General features: G+C 40.1%; 1 protein-coding gene across 2 annotated transcripts in view; it reads right to left on the bottom strand.

The window, feature by feature from the left end:
* Positions 1 to 19,433, bottom strand: part of DUSP16 (dual specificity phosphatase 16) — a 100,197-nt gene that overhangs the window by 13,465 nt on the left and 67,299 nt on the right. For both annotated transcript variants that reach the window (XM_021001589.2, XM_021001590.2), the window contains exon 4: positions 7,366 to 7,529. In XM_021001589.2, the coding sequence (XP_020857248.1) occupies positions 7,366 to 7,529 (164 nt within the window). The remainder of the gene's footprint in view (positions 1 to 7,365; positions 7,530 to 19,433) is intronic.

The raw sequence follows: 19,433 nt of genomic DNA, 5'->3' as shown, positions 1-19,433 counted from the left end.
AATACATACAGAGAGAAAAATGAAGACAGGTGCCAAACAGCTCCTTCGGGTTAAGCTGAAGGAGGTATCTGCCCACGATAAATTAAACTCTTTAGTCCCATTTTCATGATACTATAAGGACCTACATAATAGGAACTAGCATAGATGTTTGAAAACGGTAAACTGACCAATAAGATATTTAGGGTCTATGAGAGAAAGAAAGTCAGTCAAGCCAACATGTTAAGTGCTTACTAGATGGAGGTATAATGATACACCCTCAAGGAACTACTTGTCACCTAATCAACAGACTCTTTGCATTTAAAACACATTAGAAGGCAACAGAAGGACAACTAGATGGCATAGTGACAGAGTACTGGCCCTGGAGTCAGCAGGACCTCAGTTCAAATTTCGCCTCAGACACTAACTGGCTATGTGACCCTGGGCAAGTCGCTGAACCCTGTTTGCCTCTGTTTCCTCATTTGTAAAAATGATCTGGAGAAGGAAATGGCAAACCATGTAATGGCAAACAATGTAAACTTCAATCAGATTTTTCCCATAGAAACATTATTATAATAGGTTCTTATGTTACTGATAGGTTACCTGATCAGAGTCACAGGTAGCGGTAGTGAAGGTTGGCAACTGTTTAGGGTATATACCATGGAAGGTGGGGTAAGGGGAACAAGGAGAACCTTTTTTTTTTCTTTAAAATACTTTAATATTTTGGTGGTTGTGTGATTTCATCAGTGTAGGTAGTCCATCCACTAGTACAGACCACAAGCTTTCCAAATTTTGAAAATCACAAAATCCCACTGTTGGCAGGAGCCACAAAGGCCAACCTGAAAAGTAATCCCCTCTACATCGTAACAAACAAGTCACTCTGCACATCAGCAGAGCAGAGAGAACCCACTTCTTCCAAGGCAAGGCAGCCCAATGTACCTTACCATAGCTCGAAGTGATAGGAAATTTGTTATTTACAGCAAGTCTAAAAACAGTTTTCCAACTTCTACCCAAAGTTCTTAGTTCTAAATAGGACAAAGTAGAACAAATCTTAAACCCTCTTTCCCATCAAAAACGTGGAAGACAGCCATCATCTCTCACATCCCAAGTCCCTTCCCCCTCCGCCCAAAAATACTCAAATCATGCCTTTTAAGTTTAATCCACATTATTTAACTTTTCCTCCATCACTTTCTTCAGTTTAGACCATTAACGAAACAATTAGACCCAGATTTGTAGCATTCATGATTTCTGATAACACAAATGCTCACACTGAAAATTTAACAATCAGTTCTCAGCAATTTGAGCTGGCTTCAACATACCTCTGCTTTCAACCACTACTCACACAGCACAAAGTCACAGCTCTTAAATAACCCAGGTTGCCCTCCTCTGGTCACTATGTAGTTTATCAATGTCCTTCCAAAAAGGTGGTGCCTAGAGCTGAACCCAGTACTCATGACGTGGTCTAAGATCATGATATACATAGGATACATCACATTTCTCTGGTCTTGGTCACAATGTCTCTTTTAATGTCGTTTAAAACAAAATGAGCTTTTTAACTTCTCTTTCCTGAGAAAACTGAGGCCATCCAATAAGAGCTCCCTCTTCTCCCTCCCTCTTCATCTCAAAATCCCTTGACATAGTCTCCCACTCTCTCTAATAATGAGGTGATCCTTCTCCTTGCCAAGGTCAGCCCCTCTTACATATGCCCTTCATCACTATCCCCTCCTGTTTTCTTCAAAAGACTTTTCCCACCATCATCTCCTCCTCTTTTTAACCTTCAATTTCTTTTCAGCTAGTTTCTTCTCTGCCTTCAATGATGCCCAAGTCTCTTTCTCCATCCTTAAAAAAATTTTTTTTTAATAGACCCAACTCTTCCCCCTCCCCCACCGTGATTTTGTCTCACTTTCCTTTTGCAACCAAATTCCTAGAAAAACCCATCCATGGACATGTTATCTTCACTTTCTCTGTTCTAACCCTTCAACCCTTTGCTCTCACTTCTGACTTCAAAATTCAACTGAAATTGCTCTTTCCAAAGTTACCAATGATCTTTCTTTTATTTAATTTTCTTCAATTAATGAAATACAAATTTCTCCCTCCCCTGACGTTGAAATGAAAGAGAAAAACAAGACCCTGGTAACAAATATGTATAGTCCGTGAAATGAATTCCCTCACTAGCCATGTCCAAATTAATGATTTCTTCAGTGTCAAATCTGATGGTCTTTTTTCAGCCCCATTCTTCTTGAATACTCTTCTACCTTCAACACTGTTGACTAACCCTTCTCCTAGCAATACCAAAAAGCTATGAACCTTAGATCAGCACAATTTCCAACACTTTTAAATATTAATTTTCATAAATAGACCTATTTTTATATCAGAAAATTCTATTCTTCATGGCACAATGAAGATCTCTTTGCAAATTCTTCGTAATTCTTTCATATTTTTACTCCAATAAATCTAAAGGCAAAGCCTCATTTTAATCTGAATCACAAAATTCACAAGTATTCTGAGGCTACTTTAATATACATCTTTGAGAAGGTGGGGAGATAAAACAACTTGATAGCTTTCTGAGAAAATTATCAAGGGACACTTACTTTGATGCCAGTTTTTTCTTACAGAAAATTTTTCTTTAACAAATTTGTGGCAGGAGTCAAATTATTTGTTCCTACTTTTGTTCGTGATTAGCCTATCAAAATAGTTTAGGTGACCTGTCATTAGGCATATACCAATGGCTACAAATGCTGTAAGCAATGAGAGAGGTTCATCAATCAACTAGCATTTATTACTCAACTACTAAATGCAAAGCACAGTACTGAGCAGTAGGGACCCAAAGACAAAAAGTACACATCATTAATGTTGAAGACTGCCTGTACGTATGTAAAGGGTCTTAGTCTTTGGAGCTATACCCAGACCCACATTCTTAATACTGCTGTCATATCCCTTTCCAGGACAATACCTCTTTTCCTTCATCTGAAGGAAATCTTAAATGTATAAAGGTACATCCTGAGTGAAGAAAATCCAATAAACAAAAATCTCATTTACAAAACAGATCAATGAGGAGGTTATTTGTTTCACAAAAGAATATTTTGCTTTACAAAAACATTCACCTTTAAACACAGCTCCTCAGTTATATTTAAATGTTTACTTCCTTGAGTCACTAAGTACTTGGTAGCAGCAGGGCTGAATTGGGGAAGAGGGAGAATGAGAGGCTAAAATTAACTTTCTGAAGATTAAGCAGATAATAAAGCATCTCTGAAATCTCCATGTAATTCAAGAGATGGAGTCTGATTTATAAAACAATTTATTTTATATTTGTTATATAAAATAAGAAATTCACATATATACTACATGTATATAGACACAATTTAAAAAGACTGAAAAATCAATACTTATAATTAAACATGACTTGGTCTCGATATGTGATCTCAGCAGCACAGTAGAGTGGAAAGAACAATGACTTTGGAGAGACCTACCTTAGAATCTGGGCTCTAACTACTAACAACTGACCATCATTTAACCTCTCAGAGCCTCAGTTTCCTCATCTGTAAAATGGGGATAGTGACGTTTACACTACTTACATCATGAGGTTCTTCTAAATAAAGCTTTTCATAAGTTTTAAAGGGCTATCTAAAATGGCAGTTATTATTATCTTTCCATTCGTCCAAGACAGGCTGAGTGGCATAGCAGACCGAGGTCTGACCTTGGAGTTGGAATTTCTAAGGTCAAATCTGTGTAACTATGTCGCCAAGTCACTTATCTCCTCAGTGTCCTAGGGAGTTTTCTAAGACTATAAGTCACAGAGAAGGTGCTGCCCTGCACTGGTAGAGGGAGTTTCCATACCATGACTTCCTTGTACTGATAAAACCACAGGTCTGACAAGTCCCTTCCCCCTAAAAGTCTGTCCATCTACTCTTCTGGCTGTATCTGTCTGAATTAGTTCATCTACCTATGCAGATGTCTGTATGCATATATTTGTATGCATATATATAGGTAGGTGTGTGTGTATGTATGTATGTTAGTGGTTTATTTCTGGAGCCAGGTAGAACCAGGAAAGAAATAGTGTGATTTACTTTATGTGACTATGGAAAGATAGATGGCGGTGCAATGGAAAGACTGTGGCATCTGGAGTCAGGAAGACCTGAGTTCAAATGCAGCTTCAGACACGTATTAGCTGTATGACCTTGGGCAAGTCACTTAACTTCTGCCTGCCTTAGTTTTCCTCATATATAAAATGTAGATAATAACAGCAGTGTCTACCTCCCAAGGTCATAATGAGGATAAAATGAGATAATATTTTTTAAAATAAAGTACTACATAAATGCATCTTCTCCCTCTTCTTTTCCCTTCTTCTTCCTCTTTATTTATTATTTTTTGGTCCTGAGCTAGTTAGGATTTCATCCATATAGGAAATTCCCACTGCAGAAACTCCTCCCACAGATCCTTATCAACAATGTGTCTGTAAATTGTAGTCTTAAGAAAAACTCACTGGTGCACTGAACGATTAGCGAATTTGCCTGTGGTCAAAACGCTAGTATATGTCAGCAGCAAGAGGTCAACTTGAGTCTTCCTGACTTCAGGAGTCTTCCTGACTCCATTCACTACGCCACAATGCTTTCTTTAGGTTCTACTCAAGAGACGGATATTGGGGCAGCTAGGTGGTACAGTGGTTAGAGCACCAGCCCTGGATTCAGGAGGACCCGAGTTCAAATCTGGCCTCAGACACATAACACTTACTAGCTATGTGACCCTGGGCAAGTCACTTAACCCCACTGCCTAGCTAAAACAAACAAACAAACAAACAAACAAACAGATGGATATTAACAAGTGCCTACTAAAAGGGGACATTTAACTCACAAATATATCTAATGATTATTGAGCATCTGATATTTGCATCAGTATCTCCTTACGCACACAAGTATGTGCTTAAGGACCAAAACAGCAGCCATTATCTTAGGGTAATCAGCAGGGCTGGAAATGTAAAGAAGGAAACATACAGATGACTGGGTCAAGGGAAGACACAGGGGAAGGCCAAGAGGGTTTGTAGGCAAGGAGTCAGTAGTGAACAGAGAGAGGCTGAAGATAAGAGAGGTAGGGGTCAATAGGGCAAGCTTTAAGGTGGAAGGGGCTAGGATCAAAGGCAGAGTCAAGTTTCTTCACCTTAGCAAAGAGAAGGGCGACGTCACAGCATGAGACGGGAACAAAAAAGGAGAGAGTGTGTAGTTTGATATATGAGGAGAGTGGATAATAGATGGCCTCACACATCTCAGGAAAATGAAGAGGTGAGGTCATCTGCTAATAGGGAAGGGGATGGAAGGTGAATTTGAGGACTGGAGTAAAACCAACAAGGTTCAGAACTGACGACAGGGTATCCCAGCGGGCAGAAGTAGGAGCAGTGAGTAGTTGCAAAGGAACAAATTTAGGCTTGATGTTAAGGAAAAATGGTCCAATGATGAGAGCTATCGAGGAGTGGAAGGGATTGCCTAAGTTCATTCCTCCGTAATGGAGATCATTGAGGAAAGGCTGAACAGTCACTTTTCAGGTAGAACATGGAGGGGAAGGAATCTTAGTGAGGGACAAGTCAGCTTCTGTGCTTTCTTCCAATTCCGACTCTGTGAGTCAATCACTGATGACTGTGAGGAGTAATATATAGCAGTGAGGGCCAAGTTCAAGGGTGTAGTGGCCCCCAGACCACACAGGCAGCATTCATTAAGAATAGTACCTTTTTAATGCTTTGTGATAAATATCTGTCGTATTTTATTTCTCTGAATCAGAGGAAGTCTTCCAAGCAAACTAACAGGATAAAAAAGATATCACTCAAGCCTTTTCTGAATTTTGGTAGGGGAAAAATTGGCCTCTTTATACCGAGACTCAAAGGCTTCAGCATGTATGCTACCGGCATTATAGCTAGAGACGACCAAATGAGGCAGTAGATGAGGAGCCCTAGCATGGCACCAGCTCCCCCCAGGGTCTCTCTCCCTTGCCTAGCCCACCGGTAGCCATTTCCGATAGGCTGGGATGGTGTCCTGCCAATTGTGACTACTACTCAACTCTCAGGTCCCAGGGGGTAACCCTGGGTGGATGTAATGTACTCCTCATCACTGTAGATCCTTTACCCCCACTAGCGTGCTTCCCATTTACACAAAATCAGTTATAATGCCACCACTGGCTCTTAAACATAAAATATTTACCAAATGAGAAGGCAAAAACAAAGCCTATAGAGTTTACCCACAAACCTCAGTCATATTATACATACATACATACATACATACATACATACATATATACATACACACTCACACACCCCTAAGAGACAGACATATGTATCAGGACAATCATGCCCCTAGAGCAAAGCTGCTGTGGACTATAGGCTTTGATATCCCTGATCTTTTTAGAAAAGTCTGCATCACACACTAACCACTGGGCAAAACTGCTATAGCTGCTCCGGTTCCAGTACTCACAGCCCTCCTACTACTCCTCTGCTTTTCAACTACTCTCAGGTGGCTGAAGCAGCGTCAAGTTCTTTCTAGCACAAAGACTCCCTTAGCAGGGCATTGAGAAAGTGTCACACTCTTTAAGCAAAACTCTAACAGCCTAACTTCCACTAAAACAGCTAAACGCCTGGCTTTCCTTGTCCTCCTTCCTCTCTTAAAGGGCAGTAAAGGGGGTATAATTTACTTTCAGGAAAAAAAAATAGACTGAAAAAACATGACTGAATTTCAGAGGATGGAATCATCCTATATCATCATATCATGACATCAAAAGATTCAACATCCCAAAAAGATCACGAAAAATAACTGTGACTGTGTGCATTTTGAAACTCCATGAAATTTCAGTCAATAATGATAATCACTAACATTTCTAAAGAGCTTACTGTAGCCAGGCACTGTGCTAATTGCTTTACAATTACTATCTCACTTGATCCCCACAGCAACCCTGGGAGGTTGGTGCTATTATAATCCTCATTTTACAGATGAGGAAACTGAGGCAGGTAGTGGGTAAGTGACTTGCCCAAAGTCACACGACTGGTAAGTGTCTGAGGCTGCATTTGAACCCAGGTCTCTGACTCCAGGCCCTGTGCACTATGGCGCCACCTAGCCGCCTATAAAAGTAACAAGTCAATGACCAAAAGTTGTCTCTAACAGCTACCAAAGGATGCTCGCTCTCACTCTCTTGTGGGCTCTCTCTCTCTCTGTCTCTCTTTTTTGGTGAGGCAATCAGGGTTAAGTGACTTGACCAAGGTCACACAGCTAGTACGTGTCAAGTGTTTGGCCTGAGGCCAAATTTGAACTCAGATCCTCCTGACTTCAGGGCCAGTGCTCTATCCACTGCACCACCTAGCTGCCCCATTTTTCTTTTTTTTTCCCCCCCAAAGGATGCTCTCAAAGTACCCACCTTGTTGAGTACATCTCGCTGGCAGCCAAGATAAAGATTTGGAAGAATTCGGGTTGGCCCAGTGTTGGCGACAGGCAGGCAGGGCTGGGAAATGCAGGTAGGGACTAAAGAAGACTTTCCTTCACAGAGGTCAGGGAAGCAACGGGAGAATTCGTCAAACCCACCTGGGAACAAACATTTGTTTCGTCATACAAGGGTTGTGCCACACATAAAGATGAAATCTGCCTTCTGGGGACCATTACACTAAAACTGTTTTGAAAAGGGAAAAAAAATCACACAGAAGCAAGTTAATTTACTGAATTTATTTCCTTTCCTAGTGCTGCTAAATTTAACCTGTGAACTGGCACTGAGTCTAACATGTTTATGATAAGTATATGAAGAAACACCAAATCATACTATTTTTTACTCTGAACTTAAACTCCCACAAAAAAGCATTACTATATGCACAGAATATAAAAGAGGATTCTATATGAAGCTGACTCTTCATTTCATACTATCGGATTTTTTAAAGTATGTAATAAATTCTACCTATACTTCCTAAATTTTTTTTAAATTAAATTTTATTTTTTCTTCAATTACGTGTTTAAACAATTTTTAAACTATCCAGTAGCCTGTCTCTGCACTCTGTGCATGTCACCTCTCTGTGACGAGGGGGGACAACACGCTTCATCATAGGTCTTCTGAAGACATGGCTGATTACTACTTTAATCAGAGTTCTTAAGTTTTACGTTGCTTTTCTTTACAATGTTGTTCTCTGTATAATTATCCTCCTGGTTCTGCTCTCTTCACCTTCCCCAAGATTCTCTAAAATCCTCTTGCATCATTTTTCACAGTTCAATAATATTCTATTATATTCATATACCACAATTTGTTCAGCCATTTCCCAACTGTCCAAGAGGCTACCCAAGGCAACATCTTAGACTTTAGTTCTTCCTCTTTACCCCTTCAGAATTAAGAAGTTTATTTCCTTTGTGACTGTTCACTCCCCTATATTATCCATCTTTTAAATACCCAGAAAAAAATACTTACAGTATTTTGTTTCTTTAATATAGTAGCTCTGTATTCTTCCTATTGTTAATTTTTCTGGGTAATTTGCATTTATGATTGCTCAAAATACAGTATCCAGGCTTTTTTTTTTTGGTTAAATAATGGTTTTCAGGGAGTCCAAGCATTCTTACATGATCTCTCCTTGATTCATTTTCCAGGTCAATTTTTAAAAAAAATCAGATTGCTTACTTTTTAAATTTTGTTCTACTATTTCTTGTTTGTCTCATGGAGTCAATGATTTCATTTTGGTTCAGGGAGTTCATTTCTTGGGTAAGGTTTACCACTATTGTTCTAAGGTACTTATTTTCCTTCCAATTCCTTCCTCAAAAGCTTCTATTTCATTTTTTAAAATGTTCGGCTACATTTATTCTAGGTATTCATGTAGTCCTTGTAGGAAATATAGGGTGTTGGATGAATTTGAGTCTATAGCTGTTACTGAATTAGATTTTTAAATAAGTTTTAATACCAGTTTGGTGTTCTCTTCAATTGGGGCTTAGATTCTGAATTGGGGCTTTGTGCCCAGATAATTCTCCACACCCAGCAGCACTTTCTGATGGGGTGGTTGGCCCTGCTTGGTCTCCCTGGGGGTCTCTTAAGTTCCTGTGCTGATTTCCTCCTCCTGGGAGTTAGGTCTCACCTTCATGGCTCTCTCTGGCATTTCATGACAGAGCATTCAGGACTTTAGGGACCACAAAGCCCTAGGGTCTAGGCTGTCCAGATCTGAGTACTATGTTATTCAGCTGTTCTTCACTGTGTAGGCTGGTCCTACTACTAGGGGCTGGTGGGGAAAAGGGCTAGGGGAAGGGGCAAAGAAATAGGTCCTCTCCTATGACCTTTGGGCTTTTCTGACTGACTTTTTGTGTAGGGCTAAGGCGGAAAATGGCACTTGCTGAAGTTTCTCATTGGACCATTGGACCACTTGTTGGTTATCTGACCTGGTGAGAACTTTAAGGTTTTACTAGAGTAGGTACAGGGGAACTAGCCAACCTGCCACCAGTTCAGGGGACCATCTTGGCAGGAAGTCCTTCTAAAACACTCCCGACTTACATTCATTGCTTCAACCCCTCCTTCCTTCTAATCAGCATCTGTTTATGGGATCAAGAGGAAACCCAAAGTAGAGTTAAAAATCGATATCAGTCACATACACACAAAAATGTAGCTATAATCTGAATTTACTGCTGATTCTATTGCTTCTTCAGAAAAATATGAATAAAATTTAGCTCTAGAATGAAAAAAAATTTCCCACTACAACATTAAATTTCATATTTCAAAGATGCAGGCAGATATACTTGGGTCCTACTTCCATAACCTTGTTTTCACCCCAAAACTAGAAAGAGTATGTGGAGGGGAAGGGGGCTGGAGAGAGAAGAAAACAGAAAGTTAAGTATTTGGGATTCCCCTGGCAGTCAGTCAAGATTACCATAATCACCATTGATACCCTGGCTCTTATGTTCACATTGCAAGGTACTTCAGAAGAGTGTTGACAGATCCTAATTACTTAAAGTACACTGTAGCCTTGTGGGAAGGTTTGTGGACTAGAAATCAGGAAAACAGAATTCTTTCTAATTCTGTCTCTGAAGTGATCTGCTCTGTGACCTTAGGAAGTATTCTGAGGCTTGTTTTTCTCATCTACTAAGAAGGGCTAGCAATACCTGTCCATTCAATACTATAACTGACTGGTATGAAAATAAACTATATTTCAGAAGCATTAAAGGGAGGGGAGGGATGGGGAGAAAATTTAGAACTCAAAATCTTATGGAAGTGAATGCTGAAAACTAAAAATAAATAAATAAATTTTTGAAAATGAAAAAAATAAAATAAAATAAAGGAAGCCTAAAAAAATTTTAAAAAATAAAGGTTAAAAAAAAGAAGCATTCTCAACCATATCAGATGATAAACATAGGCAAGGTCTTCACTGAGTTTCTGGATATAGCATTATGTTCTGAAAAGTCTGAACCATAAATACGTGGATTATATGGTAACTGACTAGAAAAGCAATGCCTTTTCGCTGTGTTTTTTAAAGCATTCCTCAGCAGTGGCTCTAAGGTGCTCATAAAAGTCTGGATCTTCTCTTCTCCAAGAGTTGCAGTCTGCTAGAGTCTTTGTGATTAAGAGCCCTATACCTTTATATGGTCGACATCCTAAATAACACAGCATTCAATTCATATTCCTGAAAAACAGTGACAAGTAATAGTGTAAAAAGTGAGACAGCACTAGCTGCATTATTAATGTATGTGTGTAAATCTACACCATGTACGGGCAGATACCGTACAACCAAGAGTCCAGCAGCGGGTTCTGAACTTTTAGCCTATGCTCTTCTGGAAACGAGGCATACAGAAATGTTTTTTCTTCCCTCGGAAGGGCAATATTATATGATAGACAGAGCTCTAAATTTGTTGTCAGAAACCTTACTTCATAAACATCAGCTGGGCAAGCCACTTCACCAATTAAAACCTCAGTTTCCCCATCTTTTAAACAGGAATATCATTTGTACTATGACCTCAGCGGGTTGTTATGAAAGTGCTTGGCAGACCTTAAAGTACTATATAAATGTGAGTTTTTATCATGTATAAAATTACAGACTGGACTATTCTGCTGACAAACTGTCTCACCTGTGAGATTCTCAGACTTTCTCTGAAGTACCAAAGCACTTAAATACTCAACTAGGACTAGACTTATATAGCTCATCAGTTTGTAAAGGGTATTAATATTAGTACTGCCTCAAGACTCTCCCCAATCCATTTCACCCTATGCACATTTGCCAAATGTGATTTTCTTCATGTGAGGTCTGACCATGTCACTCCCTTACTCAATAAACTCCAAAGACTCTCTATTACCTTAGGTTCAAATATAAATTCCTCTGTTTAGGGTTTGTTTCTGATTTTTTTTTGGCAAGGCAATTGGGGTTAATTAAGTAACTTGCCCAGGGTCACATAGGGGGATTTGAACTCAAGTCCTCTCGACTCCAGGGCTGGTGCTCTATCCACTGTGCCACCTAGCTATCCCCTCTGTTTAGGTTTTAAAGCCTGTCACAAGCTGGCCTTGACCTCCTTTTCCATCCTCCATGTATTATTACTCCCCTTTGAACATGTTCTAGGCCAGCCAAAATGGCCTTTCTGCTTGCTGGGTTGCTCACATATGACATGACATTCCATTGGCTATATCCGTACCTCTGCCCTGGCTGTCCCTCCCGTGCCTGGGACACTCTCCCTCCTCCACTCCTGGCTCAATTTAAGTCCCAACTAATACAGGAAGCCTTTGCCAACCAACCCTTCTTAATTCTGGTACCTTCTCTCTGTTATTTCCTATTTATCCTTTTTTAAAATATATAAATATAGATGTTAATATACATAGACATATACACATATATATTAGAGAGACAGAGAGAGAAAAAGCATGCTTGCTTTGCATATATTTGCCTGCATGTGTCTCCCCCATTAGACTGTAAGCTCCTTGAGGGCAGGGACTGTCTTGTGCCTCTTTTTGTATTCCTGGCACTTAGTACAGTTCCTGGGGCATAACAGGCTGATGTTAATCAATGTTTATTGACTGACTGTTGCTCACATGTGACATTCCATCTGCTGTATAGTAGCCTTTGTACTGGTCATCCCCTCATACCTGGAATATATTCCTACCTTGTCTCTAACTCTTGGAATTTCTCACTTCCTTTAAAACTCTGCTCAAATGACACATTTTACAAAGCGTTTCCTGATTCCCCCCCCCGCTGTTAGTGCCCTCCCTCTCCCAAATTATGTTTTATTTATTTTGTATATGCTTACTTATTGCATGTTATTTCCCAGTGGGGCAGCTAGTGGTACATTGGATAGGGCAACAGGCCTGGAGTCAGGAAGACTCACCTTCCTGAGTTCAAATCCAGCCTCAGATACTTACTAGCTGTATGACTCTGGACAACTCACTCAACTCTGTTTGCCTCAGTTCCTCATCTTTAAAATAAGCTGGAACAGGAAATGGCAAAATACTCCACTATCTCTGCCAAGAAAACCCCAAATGAGGTCACAGAGAGTTGGGCACAATGGAAAAATGACTGAACAACCACAAATTTACCCCACAGAATGTAAGTTCTTTTGAGGACGGGGAGCAAGCCAGTTTCATTTTGTCTTTCAATATCCAATACCTGGTGCAATTGCTAATGCATAGAAGATATCTAATAAATACTTGTTGATTGGTTGAAATTAAAAATTATTTTAATAAGTAGTTGGTTTGTTTCTATACAAGTAACAAACATGAAGTAGCTAAGGATTCGATTCACCAGATGTAGCCCAAACGAATTCCTGATGGCCACAAACTCTGAAATGATTCTGTTTTCTATAGTCTCCATGCCTAGAATTCTTCCTCGTTCCCTGCTGAATTCCTTATCATTTAAAGAGCTCTTTAAATGCTATTCCCTCTATGAAACCTTCCCCAACTCCTCTCCTCATTAAATACACACACACAGCAACACCATCCCACCTTGGTCAGTAACAGTCTTTTCCTTTTCCCTCTTGGAATTCACTCAGCATGAAGAGCAGAGTTCAAAACCTAGCTGGGTGAACGAATGATCTTGTGTAAATCATCTTAACTCTTCCACGCCCAGGTTTCTTTACCTATGAGATGAGGTGTCATCTACCTCTAAATCCTACAAATGGAGTCTGTTATTATCTATTTTAATCATCTCTGTCTGGGGCTTAGTCCCCAACTAATGACAGTCCTATCTAAAATGGTATATCTTCCCCTCTGTGCCTACCGCAATGCTATGAACACAAGTGCTTAATAAATGTTCAATCATCCCAAAGTTCACATAATTACAGAATCTGATGGCTGGAAGGGACCTCAGTGACCATCTAATCCAAACCATATACAAAAGAAATTTTCCTACTGCAACATACTCCCCCAGTGGTCAGCCAACCTCTGCCCAAAGACCTGTAGGAAAGAAGAACTTCCCCTTTCTCTCAGTAGCCCGTTCCACTTTCAGACAGCTCTAATTGTTAGGAATTTTCTTCTGGATATCAAGCCCAAAATGGCCTCTTTGCTCCAGGGGTCTGGCCTCTACAGTCAAATAGAACAAATCTAAATCTCTCCTTCACATTACAGGCCTTCAAATACTCAAACAACTGTTATGCTCCCCCAGAGTCTTCTATTCTCCCTAAATGCACATTACTAGTTCCTTCCAAGGATCCTCCAACAGAATTCACATCCAGGCCCTTGACCATCCACCCTGGCTGTCCCATCATGAATACTCTAAAGCTTCTCCATGTACTTCTTAAACTGCAGGTTCCAGATCAGAGAGACTGTTAAGTCCTGATTCTTCTCTTAATGCCGCACATGTTTGCACAGGCTTTCCATATTTATGGGCAACTGGGTGGTAGTGTGAACAGAGTGCTGGGCTTGGGAGTCAGGAAGACAAGAGTTCAAATCTTGCCTCAGTCACTTGATAGCTGTATGACCCTAGGCAAGCTACTTTACCTCTCTTAGCCTCTGTACAATGGGAATAATAGCACTCACCTCATAGGATTGTTGTAAGGATCATGTATGATGACATATGTTAAGGCACTCTGCAAACCTTAACATACTATACAGATGCTAGCTATTATGATACAAATGCTAACTAACTGTATCACAATGTTGACTTAACCTGAACTGTTAATACACTAAAATCCCTAAATCTTTTTTCAAACCAACAGCTATCTAATCATGCCTACCCCATCCTGCATTTATGAAGCTGATTTTGTGTTAAGATTCCTCCCTGGGCACTGACTGGCTGTCTTAGAATCAATTAAGCAAGCGAACTTTCCCAGCTTCTGCCTGGCCCTTTTAATAAACCCCACAGTCAGATCTTAGCTCTTTCCATTATAACTTAATTTAATTTGTTTGGTATTTAACTTTTCAAATTCTACAGCTTTGATGTCTTCTCTCACCACATTTTTTTCATTATTTCCTACTGGCTCCAAAAAAATTTCACAAGACAATCTCTTTCTAAAAACTCAATAAAAGAAAAGACAGAAGAAAGTTACGAATGAAAAAGAGAAGCCAAATAGTAGGTTCAAGTAGGTTCAACTCGACAGCCACAAGCAGCTCCATTTGTATATTCTTGGGTGAAAGAAAGAAAAAAGCATTTATTCAGCATGTATTGTAGATATAAAACAAAGCAAAGACGGTCCCTGCTAGTCAGCCAATCAACAAGCATTTATTTTAAGCATTTACATGACTGGCATTGTGCTCAATGCTAGAGATAAACGGTAAAGCAAAACTATGGTTTCAAGGAGTTTACCTGCCAACAGACAGAGACAATAGAAGGGAATGGGTGGTGGTAGTGGCAGGGGGGCAGGTTACAGGAACAGTGAGTAGGAGCATATGGGAGTAGACTGATTCCAGGAACAATGATAGTTTCGGTTTGATAAGGGTTCCAGAAACAGAGGGTAGGGAGATGGGTAAATATATAGCAGCAAGGCTCTTAATGAAGCTATTCAGAAGATGGTAAAGGAGGAGAGAGTAAAATAAAGCATGGCTGAAGTTGCCTGAAATAGTGGGCCAGGAAATCATCCACCAGGACAACGGGAGATGAAAGTGTTTATTTAAACAACAACTCCAGGTTATGGCTTCTGAGAATGATGGTTGAGGAGTAACCACCATTCTTGTGGCCCATGACATAATGTTCCCCCCTCTTCCTCCTCACTTCCTCCCTACTACGTTATTTTTCTTTCCTCTTAGAAAACCAACAAAATCAATCAACAAAACAGGCAAATGTTGGTCTCACTAACTCCCTCTCTAACTTTTTAGAATAGTAGGACTCTGAAGGAAAACTTATCCCTTTCTTCCCATTAGAATGTAAACATTCCATTTAGCTCCTTTCCATTGTTCAAATATTTCTAGATTTCTTTTGACGACTATTTTTGCCCTGTCTCCCTGGGCACTGACCCATCAGGAGTGATTCTGTTTCTGGCTTACATTCTCACAGGCCAAGGCTAGAATTTAGCTTCAGGCCCCCCTCATTAAAGCTGGTGCTGTCTTGCAATGTGCCTCTGTTTAAAGCACTGACTGCTCTCAGGTCCATTTGTGAACGTCTGTTTCGGCTTCCCTATGATACCTGCCTCTGGCAGCTCCTCATTTACCAGTGCTCACGATAAACTCCCCGGTGCGGCTCCTCCCCGATTTCAGCACTCTCCTCCCATACTCTGAAAGCTTGCAAGAATATCTATGCTCCTGCTGGCTTCCCTGGAGAGACCCCTGTACTGGCCTATGCTGGCTTCTGGTTATCTTTTTATGCCATTCTGGCGTGGATGTAAGCATCTGCCCATTCTTTGAGATTTTCTTTGTCTTTGGACTTTCTAGAATCTTCTCCCAATATTTACTAAGGTTGATATGGGGGGTAAAAGGGCCTCCCTCTGACCTTTCACATTGCCATCTTAACCACAAGTCAAGAAATCTGCTTTTTCCATCACCTGCAGGTCCCAATGTATCCCTCCTCCTTCTATCTCCCAGAGGACTATCCCTTATAAAGACAGGGGGGAAAAAAACTCAACAGGGGCAGCTAGGTGGCTCAGTGGATAGAGCACTGGCTCTGGAGTCAGGAGGACCTGAATTCAAATTTGGCCTCAGACACAATAACACTTACTAGGTGTGTGACCCTGGGCATGTCACTTAACCCCACTGCCTAGCCAAAAACAAAACAAAACAAAAAAAATTCAACAAAACCAAGCTTCATATCAAAGAGGTCTGACATTCAATGCAGTGTTAGTGGAAGGATACGTGGTCTCCCATCTCTTCTTTAAGCTCAAGGCTGGACCTTATGGTTTCGATGCATTCCATTTCAATTATTTTGTTACTTTTATCTTCCCCACTGACATTGTTGCAGAAATTGTTTGTTTTCCTGGTCTGCGTTTTTCACTTTTCATCAGTTCATCTAAATCTTCTAATATGGATAAATGTAAAGTTCTGTATGTGGTTTCAAAATTCAACTTCACAAATACAACAAAGGAGACATGGATTGAACATAGCTCCTGTGAAACAGCTCCAGGAGAGCTAACAAAACTTGGGTCTAATACAAGGGACAATTATCAAAAGATACTATCAAAGTTTTAAAGCACACATCCTTCCTATCTATAATTGTCAGTAAACAGCAAAATGGACAGTGACAAGTGACATCCGTCATATTCACTCCATTAAGTTGTTTTGTTAAAAACTGTTTTCAGAGAATGAACCTAGTGGTTGGGTTGGGTGGTTGTCTGGCTGTTTGCTGGGGAAAATCTGTTGGGTCCAAACAAAATATGGCACTTGGGATGCCAGCCCTCACTATATGTAGCTGGCATATTCATCCTGGCCACTTGGCAGCTTAGCCTTTCGCTCTGCCTATGAATGAAACATTAAAAATACACAGAAGGGTACAAGAAAAAAAGTTTTAGACGGGGACACAGCCACGCAAGCCATTCTGGATGCTATCTTGTTAAATTTAATATACACTTAAAAAATAAATCTGATGATGATTTTTTTTAAAAAGGAAGTCATAGTCAAATAAGGTAGAAAATATCAAGAAGTTTCTGAAACCAAGATGGAAAGAAGACTGGAAAATATGACAAGTGGTTGAAGTACCTGAGACTTAAGACTGTGAAAGAGAAGAACTGGGCTAATTATAATAGGCATCAGTTATTTGAAGGATGTCATGTGGAAGAGGGATTAGACTTTTTCTGCTTGGCTCACAGGAGCAAGAATTAGAAGAAACAGAGAATTTAATGATCAGGTCTCCCTATCCCAAAGCTGAAAGGGCTGCCTCAGGGGGCAGTGGACTCCTCCTCATCGAAGGCCGTCAAGCACAGCTTTGGGGGGATGTAAAAGTGAGGTGGGGATTGAATGAGGTGGTCTCTTTCAGTTCTTAAGATTCTGGGGGGCAGCTAGGTGGAGCAGTGAATAGAGCTCCAGCCTTGCAGTCAGGAGGACCCAAGTTCAAATCCAGCCTCGGACACTTGACACTAGCTGTGTGACCCTGGGCAAGTCACTTAACCCCGACTGCCTCAAAAAGAAAAAAAAAGATTCTGGGATTCCCTACTTGGGCACAGGGTGGAGAAATTCCAAAAAATGTCTTCCCCTCTTTGAAAGACTTAAGAAACCCACATGCCATCCTTCCAAAAGCTCTGGCTTTCTAGCAGGTCTATAAATATTAGACACATGAGGGGACCTCACAGGGACTCTGACCGGGGTACTTAAAATTAACGACAAAGAAGTTTCATTAGTGGATTCAGATCTATAATGAATTTCTTGTACGTTGCTTAGCTTATTTATAATAATAGATAGCATACAGACATATATGTGTGTGTGTGTGTGTATGTAAACATATATGTACATATAGTGCTTTAAGGTTTGCAAAGTACTTTACAGAAATATAACACAAGAATTATAACGATAGCTAACATTTATACAGTGCCATATGTCAGGCACTGTGCTAAGTGCCTTAGAATTACTAATCTCATTTGATCCCAACAACCCTGGGAAGCAGGTACTGTTATTACTCCCATTTTATGGATGAAGAAACTGAGGCAAAGAGAGGTTAAGTGACTTGGGCCAGGGTCACACAGTGACTTGGGCCAGGGTCACACAGCTACTAGGTGTCTGAGGTCAGATTTGAACTCAGGTCCTGACTCCAAGAACAGTAATAAATATGCTGCAATACCTACCTGTAAGTCAGTAGCAGGCCTGAAAGGAGGTTTTTTTGTTTTGTTTATTCCCTCTATCAGACAGCACTACCTCCAGAAGAGATGAAATTCAAATTGGTTTACAGAGACAAAGCTGAAATGAATGCCATTTTCCCCAAATCTTAATTTAAAAAAAGGTTTTATGGAAAATTTTACAAGAACTTAGCCAAGCAATGGTATAAAATCTGGAATAATGTTAGGTAACATAACATTCTGAAGGAATCAGGGCACCACTGTTTTCTACACTAAGCCTCATTGAGTGCTCGAAGGCTACCTTTAAATGCCCCTAGCAATGGACTGATGTAACTTCCTAGGAAAGACGCTATCTCAGGCATAGCTAACTACATTTTCCCTGATCTTTATCTATGACAATGTTCCATTCTGCTGACATCCTCCTTCACTGACAATTTTTTTCCACTCACTGACCTTTCATTCATTGTGATATGTATCTCATGGTGCAATTCTGTTAATCATCTGCCAGTGAGACTGCCTATTTTCCCCGAAACCTTAAAAAGTAGCTGCAGCCTCACTCAATTTTTATCTACCTCTAAAATATACTCCCCATTCCCACTACTAGCTAAATAACATTCAGCTACTTTCACAAGCATATTGAGGAAGTTTGTTCAGAATTTATGATAGAATATTTTAATTTTACATATTCACTTATAGAAAAATTTCTAATTCAGAATAAAGAATAATTTTCTTGGACCAGACTATAACTCTCTGCCCTAAGAACCCCCAATTAGTTTCTATTCCTGAAAGAATTCATCACCAGCATTACTGAAGTTGAAACAACATCGGATTTGAAGTCAGACTACGGTAGTTCTGTGGAAAGAATGATGGATATGGAGCCCCAGAATCACGGTGTCCCACACTTAGAACTTGAAGGGAAATGAAAGGCCATCTAGTCTAAATCCCTTATTTTGTGGATGAGAAACTGAGACTCAGAGAAGACACACAGTGGTGGCCAAAAGGTCTGTTTGTTTGAATCTTGGTTCTGCTTTGAAAATTGCAAATTTAAATTTGTAAATCTCTGCGACCTTGGGCAAAGTCCTGGGCCTCTCTGGTCCTCAAATATTCTTACCTCTAAAATGAGAGGGCTGGATTAGATGATTTCTAAGGTCCCTTCCAGCTCTATAATCGGATAATTCCAATATTATTAGGTCATGCTTTATAATCCATTCTTTACTGTGCCACGGTACTGAAAATCTGCTTAAATGGTTACAAAAGCTCCCCCCGCCCTGAATTTAACTTTCCACTCACTTGCCCTAAATTCCCTTTATATACTTAGGTTTGGTACCAGCTAAGTCACCACCTGAGCCAAACAGCTGGTTAAGA

Source organism: Phascolarctos cinereus, unplaced genomic scaffold (assembly GCF_003287225.1).
Source record: "Phascolarctos cinereus isolate Bilbo 61053 unplaced genomic scaffold, phaCin_HiC Scaffold_1;HRSCAF=81, whole genome shotgun sequence".
Classification (NCBI taxonomy): domain Eukaryota; kingdom Metazoa; phylum Chordata; class Mammalia; order Diprotodontia; family Phascolarctidae; genus Phascolarctos; species Phascolarctos cinereus.
This window is presented reverse-complemented; position numbering and strand designations above follow the sequence as displayed.